Source organism: Eleutherodactylus coqui, chromosome 1, assembly GCF_035609145.1.
Source record: "Eleutherodactylus coqui strain aEleCoq1 chromosome 1, aEleCoq1.hap1, whole genome shotgun sequence".
NCBI lineage: Eukaryota > Metazoa > Chordata > Amphibia > Anura > Eleutherodactylidae > Eleutherodactylus > Eleutherodactylus coqui.
In genome coordinates this window covers 486249856-486260780 of record NC_089837.1, presented here as the reverse complement: position 1 = coordinate 486260780, position 10925 = coordinate 486249856, and the positions used below count along the sequence as shown (strand labels likewise).

Genomic DNA, 10925 nt, shown 5'->3' with positions numbered 1-10925 from the left:
TCCAGCAGTTTAGCGGTGTCACCATTGTTACGTCATGAACAGGCTGATCCCTGCCGTTGAAGCGCGCCCCCCACTGTGGGACACGCGGCACCGCCAATTTCGGAATGTGCAGAAGAAGGACGCCCTTTGGCGAGAAGTCGCCCAAGCGACCCATCGGGCCCAGTGGTGTTCGGCAAGCACTTTGGAGCATGCGGAATTAGGTAAGCGATTTGTATGCAATTTCTCCCCCAGACGGGAATAGCCAGAATAACTGTCACCGCGCTACTGTAGTTGCTACAAGTAATCCACGCTTGTCTGTTTAGTCGCAAGGTGTTGCATTGCGAAGCCTTTGTTCTGCGGTTTGTTTTAGTGTGCAGACAGTACATGATATCTCAACAACGCAAACATTGGGACAAGCTCACGAACGCTAACCGATATGTTCCTACATCCATCATTAGACGCACCCAATGCAGTGGAAACCGAGGGACACTATCCTTGAAGCAGTTACCTTTTCGATTACACCACAAAGTATGCGATTGCGTGCGTGCCTTGGCATACAGCTGTTGAAAGGGGAAAAGGTGACTGCAATAGCTAACTAACAGGTTTATTTCCTATCCCTGCAGTGGCCGCGGTGCAGCGCAATTGGAAGTCGGCACGCGACCAGTACCGCCGCGAATCCAGAATGACGCAGAGTGGGGAGCAGCTTTCAAAGAAACGATACAAATTTGCACACCTGTTGGGCTTCCTAGACATTATTATCGATGTTGGAGCGTAAGTTTCCCATCACACTATTTCAACTGCATGCATGTATTAGCGAGAGACAGACGCTGCATGTTGGCCATACAGATGTGAAGTGTGGCTGGGATTCTGCCTAGCTATGTGCGCGTCTGTTTTGCTGCTTTCTTTCTTTGGTTTTCGGGTACTGACTCTTTAAAAATTTAGCACTTTCGCTGCCAACAATGTTACATAGCCATGCCCAATGTTGGTTGCATTGCTTGCAACAGCTGTGTTGTTGCGCGCTGCCGACTACTTTGGCAACAGTAGCAATGCTTTCCAAAGTTGGGAAATTCATGTACACTTATGTCCTTTGCGCGGTCCTTCTTCCAGCATTGCTTCGCCGCATTCCAGACTGCAGCGCACGCATCCCAACACCAGGGAAAAGAAGATCCTTTGTCTCTGACAGAAAGAAACGTTTCTAAAGTTGGTTCCATGGGTAGCTGTAAATTTGCATTACCGCATTAGTCAGTATTGCATATGCCTCTGTATGGTGATTCACGCTTCAGACTGAAAACGCTGCGTGTCATTTCTGTGTGTTGTTTTTTGCTTTGCGCTGCATGACGTACTCGCCGAACAGAACACAGAAAGGACACGCAAGGATAGTATATTCTTGGAGCATAGTGGGACGTACTGCAGTTCTGCTAGCAGACTTTGGTCCAACAGTTTCTGCCTAGTCTCCAAGCGCACACTGAACACTGCGTAGTGCCCATTTTTTTTTGCACACCTTTGCTTCCTTTCACTAATACACAAGCACTAACAGTTCTTTCAAGGCTGCGATGCAGCAAACGGTTAACAGCTCCAACTTACTTTCACCGTCTTTCGGACAGCAAGCAGCCCTTCTGCATTACTGCAGTGTTGCCTTTGCAAATTTATAAATGTGATCCGGACGGCCGGAAAATATAAGTAACTGAACGGCCAACAACACTGCAGTTTAGATTCTACAGTACTCCCGTTGCAAATGTAATATCGAAGTGGAGCTTCGTTGACCATATTACAGACTTGCATTGAGCGTCAGCACACAAGATGCATGCCAAACACAGCAATGTAATTCGATACCACAGAGAGCGGGACACGTTGTAACCTCTAGCCTTGCGTGCTACTAGGCACTTGCATGCTGCTTTGACAATACTGAGCTCTCCCTTTTCCTGAACTGCAGTTGCACGGCGAGACAATCTGAGACCCTGTGTAAACCTTAAACTATATAACGGTCCATACATGTTATTAGCTGACTCCAGCTCTTAGTAAGCAATGCACCATGATGGTAAGCGCCCCTGCGGCTCCTTGGCCCACAGTTTAAAGGATGATATTGCCCTGCTTCCAATTGACGGCATGACGCACAGTCTGTGGGTTGTCTCATTCACACAATTTATGTGTGCTAGCTCGAGTGAGCCCCAAACTGTACTGTGTCCTCCATTACGCGTGCCAGACTGAAAGCTCGAACACCTTGTAGTGTGCACATGCATAGTATATGGAGTACCAAACGGTAGAGCGTGACAAAGCAATGTTGTCTCCATTAAACTGTCTATGTAGAAGGACCTTCTTAGAACTTTGGCGGTCTTGCTAAATGTGACAATGCTGTACATCTCACGAGGACACGCACCCTGACTACCCTTTTTTTTTATGTGCAAATATTTTTCCATCAGAAGTGCGATATGCCAAGACGGTGTAAATGTGACACCCGAACAGAGTAGTGACGCTCAGAAGGTAAAGAAGCTGACTCTAGCATTCCTTCTTTGTCTTGATGCATGCACCTCTGATCGCCATGTGTAGCTGGTGACGTTTTGGGCGACGTGGCTTTTGGCCATATGGAATGTCCAAGTTTGCGTATGCGTCACCTCTCCTAATAGCCTCGTTCACCACTCGCTGACACACTACCGGTAACTGTTAAGTGTTCAAGAAGGGCAACTGCCCATTGTTTGTTTACAAGTTGGTCCCCTGTTACGAGACGCAATGTATCATTGACAACTGGGATTTTTCTTCATGGACTTTGCCATTGTAAAGACTAACCATTATTCTCCTTTTTCCACTTCAACAGGGTTACCACCAATTTGCCGGCCACACAGGACTCCGCATCGGCACAGGAGGTTGAAGGGACGGGCACAGTGCACAGGCGAGCTGCGGCGATCGCCACTCGTCCAGACGAAGAGCGCACAGAGAGGCGCGCAGTCAACAGTTCGGACTCAGAAATGTCCGCACGCCGCGCCCGGCGCAGCGATGGGCAGCAGCGTCCAGAATCGGCTCCCTCAAGACCGAACCCGCCGCCTGGAAGTCTGTCCCCGTGCTCACGGGTTGACCAGGCTGTTTTGGGCTACCTGCGGGGGAGGGAGGGCGGGGACTGGGCGGATGCGTATTGCGCCTCTTTGGCCCACAGTTTCCGCGCTCTCCCTGCCCATTTTGTCCCAAAAATGAAAGTGGCCGTGGAGACTCTGTTTGAGGCTGCTCTGGGGCCAAACCCAACAGAAGAATGCTTCTGGATGCTTACGCAATGGAGTCTCCACGGTCGCGATCGCTACCCCAGCCGGGGAACCTACAGCTGGGACCCAACAGCAAGAGCAGTCAACCCGGTTGAGCCCGGGCCAGAGCCAGTGTTGGACTTCTCGCCACTTTTGGAGGGCCTCAGGTCACCTATTACAGCACCAATCACTGCAAACCAAGCTGCAACGCAGCCAGCTGCCGCGCAGCAGCAAAGTAGTGAAAACACTGTTGGCATACATGAGCCTAGCTGCCCCGGCAATGCACTAACGGCGCGTCAGCGGCACAACAGCGACACAGACGTGCCACACCCCTTCCAGACAGTGCACAAGCCGAAGGGAATGACAACTCCCACCGCAACCCAAAGATCGGTCCTGTGCCCCACACCTCCCCGCGTGAAATTACAGCGCAGAACTGCCACAAGAACGTCCTCATTCTTTCAACAGCGCCATGGTTGGGAGACAACTTCTAGCGAAGAGGAGCTTAGATACAGCGGGCCCCGGCTAACGCCTGCACCCGTTGGCACTGCGGGAACAAGTGCGAGTATGGCTGCTCGCTCGCCGGCCATACCGCTGGTCGCAAGCGTAGCGCGATTAAGGGCAGAAGCCTCTCGATCGTGTTTTAACGAGGAAACTATGGAAATCCCCGTACGTAAAGCCCACTGCAGTACAGCAGCAGAGCCAGAAGTATTTCAAACAAAGCACTTCTTACGCGGCTACACCCACACTTCTGGTTCACTTAGCGAAGAGGATGCTGACTGAACCGCGAGATAGTCCTGTATGTGACCAGTATGTCGAAAAAGATGGATTGCCTGACATGCTGCATAGCCATTTTGTTTTTTGCTGCAGTTTTGCCGTTCAGACACATGGTGGGAAGTGGGGTTTGTGGACTGATAAGACCGATGGAAAGACACGGTCGCTGCAAGAGCATTCTTGTTTGCCCTAAGCCGGACGCATAAGCTGACTTTCGCTTCTTTTTTGGATGGTTTATTCTCACCTGCAACTTGCCAAGCTGTAGCATGCCTAAGTTAAAGCTTGTGTTTACTGAAATCCAAGTACATGTTTGCTTTTCTTTTATTTGCCAGTAAACTGATTTGTTAAAAACAATGTGACTAGTGGTTTGTCCATTAAACATCCTGTGCTATTATGTCGCTCCGGCCAAGGCCCGCTATGTAACTATTTCATGGCAGCATTGCCTCTAACTACCTCCCATCACATACATCATTCTGAGACGGTATTCTCAGATATCTAGCCAGCTGGCAAACCTAAAGGGGAGACAAGTCGTTCATTAGAAATTTTTGCGCAACGGCTGTATTACCCTTAGCTGACAGACTTGTTCGTCAGACGTGCTGCTGCAAACGCTGGCAACTGTGTTACAGTAATGAAAACTTTGGGACTTTCACTTTCCCTGCTGGGCTTTAAGGGCTCTGGTGTGATCAAGCAATGGCCGCCCCACGTTCATTGTAACGCACGCCAGTGTCTTCAAAATATTAAAATGGCAGTGTATATATGAAATGCACAAACAGCCCGGCGTAGTGGTTAGTGGGACAAGCGATTGGCGCGTTGTCAATGACGTGTCAGCGCTATACATGCAGTCGCGACACACAGCGTTAGATACTTACCAAAGTGTTACGCATTTGCTTACAATGCTTAGATGGGGATACGTGTTTCTCGTGGTACTGGGTTACAGACAGGGTAGCAGTGGGGAGAAGGGGTGATGTATGTATTTGCATGGGCAAGGGTTAGTCTGCATGAATGTTGAGCACTTTGCTGTCGTGTACTAAATGCGTTAACATTATTTCTGGTAACATTCAAAGTAAAAGCCATTTCTAGTTACTTGGGTGAGTTCAGTTAGCACTGTAGTGGGATGTGACTGTCCTACTTGGGTGTTCACATGTGCTGCTTGACTCAGGGAACGCAGCTTTCATCCGCCAACTGCCTTCGGCTGCGAGTGCTACAGCAGTGTTACCAAACGACGTAGGACGTGGGTCAGGGACTCAATTTTTTTTTTGGGTTGCTTTAACGCACCAATCACCAAACGGCAGTTGCCGGCAGCACCGCGACGTGGCTTTTGGGTGCTGGCAAAGCCATGGTCCGTAATGGGACGTTCTGGCAATCGCTGTGCGCCTAGGTGCACATGTAACGTCGAGTAGTAAGCATTTTAACTGCAACCTCTACTAATGAATCACTTCTGGCAGCCTCTGAAACTGGAGAGTAACGGGATGTGCTATGCTCGCAGGTGCATACAGCCATTACATAGGGGGAATGTTGTATTTCGACCACGTACATACCGTAAGTGTAAACGGTGGTGTCATGCTACCGTCTTCGCGGGCAAAGTGCATTGGCTCGTCCTGTACGCGCTTTTGCGTCGCGTAGCTGCGATGCTAGTGCAACACCCAAGTGCAAAAAATAAAAAAAAAATCCAACGACTGTCGAGGCATGAAAGTGCGCGATACCCGTTCGAATTGCGATTTTTTTTTTAATGAAAGGTCGCCCGTCTTTCGACAAATCGCATCCTCGCGAAAAATTATGTGATGAGATTGCATATGTCTGCAATGACGGCTTGTGTCAGGGCCTACAACGGAAATGCGTGTCAACGCGGCGCCCCGAAACAGGAAAGGCGGGAAAATTCAGCGATTTGGCGCGCACCCCAGGCCCCCCCCCCCACCACCATCCCCCAGATATGTCAAAGATGGCTTCCCGCACCGCTCCACTTGGCAAACGGGAACTGCACACTTTTGTGCAGATTATGGATCTTCGGGACTATGATGGAGTGAAGGGGCCCTCCTTGCGCCCCAACGCTCATAAGCGCACTGTTTTATGTGAAGTCGCTAAAACTTTGGAGCGGCGCTATGGCACCGTCCGAAGCCGCACCCAGCTCCAAAAGAAGTGGAGCGACATGAAGGCAAAGGACCCTGAGGGACTGCGCTCCATCCGCAGACGCAACCGTCGCCGCGGAAGAGGTAGGCCCTGTTTTGCTCAGGCTACAGTGACATGCCGGAAGTTATAAGAAGCTCCGCGGGGTTTGTTCCGTTAGTAATTCGTTCGAGCGAAAATTTGCCGAAAATTTCATTGTTAATGTCGTGCACTTGCAAACAACTGTCGATCAGCAGAGGTGGGGGTGTGTAATGCAACGCCGGAGAAGACGTACGCAAAGGGAAATGGCGTGCTCATGCTTATACACTGCACGACGTTCGACAAACTGTGTCGGCAGTGCGGTATGCAGTGGGAACGCATGATGACCTTCTACGGTTTGGGAAATTTGGGCCAAAACATGGTACATGCAGGAAGTTTATGGGCCTTCTTTTGGGAAAATGGCTTACGTACTTGTGCAGTTGCATAGCCGCCGGGGGAAACACATTTGTCTCCAAAACAAAGAAACGTCTGGGCAAATGCAGTAATACTTTATGACCGATGTCATGCCCTGCTGTGCCCCTGTATAGTGTAATCAACATCAGTTGTGCTTTGCTCAATCCTTTGCTGCCCTTTGATCAAGTGAGCCGATGTTGGTGCAAAGGATGACTCAAAGTTTTCCAGCCATACTAACTTTCTGCTCTCGAGTACACAACACGATGAGCACAACAAACTGCTGTTCTCCAAGTCGGGAACTTATCATTGGTTTGGGCATCTTACCGCCGCGTCCCTCGGTCGCCTGTTCTGCTTGCTTGCCCAGTCTGTGCATTCCTGATGCTGAAGGGGAGAGTGGTTCCTAACTGGCATATCCGGGGCCAAACGAGATGGCTTTACCAGCAAAGTATGACTGTGTAGTGACGCAGCACCGTAGTTTACCTCCGGAAGAATGCGCGTTGAGGTGCGCCCCCGCTTTGCGGGAAGCGCAGACTGCAATCGCATTTGTCCGCTTACATTTTTCTGTTCTTTGCAAACAGCAAAAACAATACACAAACTTCTGCATTTCAGAGGCAGTTATTAAGCGCCAGAACAGTAATTGTAAACTGTCTGCCAACGGACTTCTGAAACATGCACAAACAGCATGGAGAATGAAGGGCAACTCGCTCACGGGGCAAACGCAGCGTGTACGCAAGCTGCATGCATTCCACGCGTTTCATACGGAGCTACGTGTCTCGTTAGCAATACCTCAGATAGTAGTGTAGACAGTCGAAAGCAAAATTCATAATGAGTGGCATGCATACTGTCTGCAGTGAACTGACCATTGCATCTTGACCTTTGCCAACAGGCCCGCCACACAGACAATCAACAAGGGACAGTGAGGAGCAGTCACGACCCCAGAACGGTAAGTAGTCAAGGTCATTGCAGAGCGACTGTGAATGCTGTGTAGTGTACAGTAATATTTTCGACTTCTCAGCTGTACCAAACGACGGTGCTTCTAGCCCTGTTTATCTGTGGCTCCATTTCCAGTCCATTATAAAATACCCCCCCAAAAAATTGTTTCACTGCAGGCAGTGCTGATTCTCGTCGGGCCAGTCCCCCTGTGGCTTTTCGCCGCCATTGCGGTCGCAGAATTGATCAACAACTCGGTCGTCATGCGCCACCGCAACCAGAGACAGCCAGCAGAGAGTGGCGTGAACAGGGTATGGAATGCTTTCACTGTTAACTCACTAAAAGAACAGTTATGTCGTCTGGGGGTCCTAGTGGGCATTCTTCACACATGTCGCCTAGTCGCCAACTAAGCGCTGCGCGACGCAGGCTAAGTACTTGCTGACTCTTTAATCTACAAGCACCAAAAGAAGTATTTGCATAGATTGGCTAAGTAAAACTGCACTCGCAGCGGGAGCAGTGTAACTGGCGCCATGGACGAGATACTCTACCGCCTGAAGTGTCATAGATGGAAAACTAAATGGAGTCCCGCCCCTGAACCCGTGAACAAAACAGCCAGTTTGTTTTGGTCGCTGAAAAGCTTAACAAAGGGAAAAACTCTATAGCTCTGCTGTACATCATTCCACTCCGATCAACCGTCCGGGGGCATACAATTGCATTTCTTTCATCCACATTGCATTTCTGTTGAACTTGCCAAGACCCATTTCTTTCTGCTTTGGCCTTGTGTCCAATGAGCAATAGCAAAGCTTCTAATCTCTTCTATCTGAAAGCCCAACCACGCATAAAGCGTTTTTCGTTTCACACCGCGCTGCTGCAACTTACAGGATGGCGAGGCAGTCTTTCTTTTAATGCTAAACTCATCGCAGAGGTGGCAGTGCATTGCAGATTCAACTAGTTGTGTTGAATGCGTCGCGGGTAGCTCTTGATACCACGACTAACAAGAGGACAGCTTCACAGTGCGCGTGCTACAGAGGCTGCAGTGGTAAAAAGGAAAGGAGGACGTAACTGGACACGCACACGCTGCACAGCGCAAAGCTGCGCACAGTGGCCCCCCCCCCTCTGGGCAAGCTAAGGACGGGGCATACAAAGATATTAACAACCGCTATCTTTCAAGCAGCTGTGGGCCCTTTAAATGGTTATGGAAGTGTTAGACTGCCACACGGCGTAATCTCAGCCAGCGGTATCTTCCAACGGGCGTCTATGGAAAGGAAATTGCGGACGTTGCGCCAGTGCACCGCTGTTTGGCCATATTGGCACTTTATGGCGGTGGCGCTAGGAGACCAGAGAGCACTGTGATGCGTTCAACAAATGCTAGAACTAGCAGTAATCACAACTTCCGAGACGACTAGGACCCAAACAGCATTGGTCTAGTTGTAATGTTCCAGCCAAGGTTCCACTGCTGCTTGGGGGAAGCTTAAGGAATCATTATTCCCACTAACCACAATTTCACTGAGAATCAATGCATAGTTTTGCAAAGGCAAATATATTGCTTTACGAGTTCAGGCCGCACTCGCTTGGGTTGCTCCCTGCAGTTGGGGAATAGCGATCGGCCATTTTAGATAACAGTTGTATTATGTTGCATTCGGTGTCATATGCGACATTGCGCAACGATGCTCTTTCGGTGTTAATCGCACTGCAACAGCATCTAGAAGATGACATGCCCTTCCCTTTGTTGCCCGGCGCAATACCAGCAGAAGCGGTGGAATCACAGCACCGACATTGCGTGTGTTCCACCAAACGATGCATTCCATTGGAATAGTCATCAGCAGAGAAGACCATTTTAGAGAATATGATGCCAAAGCAAGCGGTGAGATTGCACTTGCCAAGGCAGACTGCTCTGAAAAGCCACATTGCACAATTTGGTGTAACTGCCGACTTGCGTCATCTGACCACAGCTTTTCTTCCCCTTTTGCTAGATTCCATGCCGGAGCCGAACCAGAGCAATACAAGGACGTTGCAGCAGTTGATACTGAGCAGCACTGCGTCACTGCTGGCGGCACAGCACCATATTTCAGAGGCACTCGAGTGCGTAGCCCAGTTGGAGGCGTGGCGTGAAGAAAATATTGGGACGCACCTTTAAGTTTCTATTTTTTTTTTCCTTAACAATGATTTTAATCAGCAGTTAAAGACGTGTTTTCAAAATGGACATTCCAGCCCTTTGTATAATTTTTTTTTTTCTTTGTGTGTTCGTTGTATTACAGCACTTGCTGGCATTTTGGATTAAAACTTAAGTTACGCACTTTTGAACTTTCCTCACTACTTTTACCTGTGCTGGGTCAACTTGCTGCTCGATATGCACAACGTCGATTGTTCTGTGATCGCAGATGCGCTTACAGATACAATAACTTCCGTCAAATACAACTCTTCATTGGACAACCACTTGCATTAGTAGACATGTTAGCTGTGCCGTTGGAACACCACTAACAATGCGAGACAGGCAAACGGGCTGATAAAGTTACTAAACCGCTTCTATCCCTCTGTCCGCTTAGTGAACACCAGAAAGTTAGCCTTACTACCCCGCTAATTGAACTGAAAGTGCCCCATACCCTATAGAAACAAACCCATGTGCGTGTTTATCCGCACTATGGGCTGCATTTTTAAATGCTTCAATTATCCCCTCATAAAATGAAATCAAAACCATGTGGCAGCGCAGCACATGGTCCAGCGTTGCAACATTATTACGTGCCCCAAGGGATCCTAGTACTTCGACAACACTTCTGCCCTTACGCCTGTCGCGCACACAAAGAAGCGAGACATTGCCTTCTTAGTCATAATAACTTCACAATCTCTGAACTTGTTTAGGCAGAAGTGTGCATTTTGTTGTCCTCTTTTTAGGCCGCTTTCAAATCCGCGCCGATAATCGTTGTCCACATCTACAGAGAGGGGTGGGGGGCTGGAAGAGGCCAGGAACAGGAACTGTGCTCCCGTCGCCACACTGCCTCCTCTCCGCCGCTCTGCAGTATTTGCAAGTAGGCGCGGCAGTACTGGGCCGGGATAACTTTTTGGGAAGTTAGCGCCCCCCCCCCCCCCCCCCCCCGTGCCGCCTCTTCCCTTTGCAAAGATTGCAGCGTGCTGCAGATGAGACAGTGAGTTAGCGCAAGCGGTTCTTCTGCTCAAGGGCTCTTCCAGCTCCCCCCCCCTGGTGATGGGGAGAACGCATGTGTGCTCGACGTAACCTCCTAGTATTTCTACTACCGCGTAAACCTGGACAATAAACGGTGGAGTGTTAAAAGAGTTTAGAATAGTGGAAGAGTTGAAAAACCCGTAAAGCATACCGATTCGAGCGTGGAGAGCTGACGGAAAATACGAAAATGTCAGGCGGCAAAATGCAAATGCGCCGCTGTAATGCAGCTTTGAACATGCCAAAAACCTTTCCTTTCCTGTTCTGTAATTTATCAGTTC

At 49.4% G+C, this 10925-nt stretch overlaps 1 protein-coding gene and 1 long non-coding RNA gene across 3 annotated transcripts; both read left to right on the top strand.

The window, feature by feature from the left end:
* The first annotated feature begins 626 nt into the window (after nt 1-626).
* On the top strand, nt 627-4306 carry LOC136613694 (uncharacterized). Of its 2 annotated transcripts, none has more exons than XM_066594070.1 (2): nt 627-750; nt 2792-4306. In XM_066594070.1, exons 1-2 carry the CDS (start codon nt 662-664, stop codon nt 3987-3989), a joined length of 1287 nt encoding a protein of 428 aa, XP_066450167.1. In that variant the 5' UTR covers nt 627-661; the 3' UTR covers nt 3990-4306. The 2 variants fall into 2 exon arrangements, with proteins under 2 accessions (XP_066450167.1, XP_066450168.1); XM_066594071.1 differs by lacking the exon at nt 627-750 and adding an exon at nt 2415-2460.
* A 2514-nt stretch (nt 4307-6820) lies between these two features.
* LOC136613683 (uncharacterized) lies at nt 6821-9574 on the top strand. The gene is made up of 3 exons (XR_010790911.1): nt 6821-7479; nt 7646-7777; nt 9440-9574. It is a non-coding gene; the product is annotated as an uncharacterized lncRNA (long non-coding RNA).
* Nucleotides 9575-10925: the final 1351 nt, after the last annotated feature.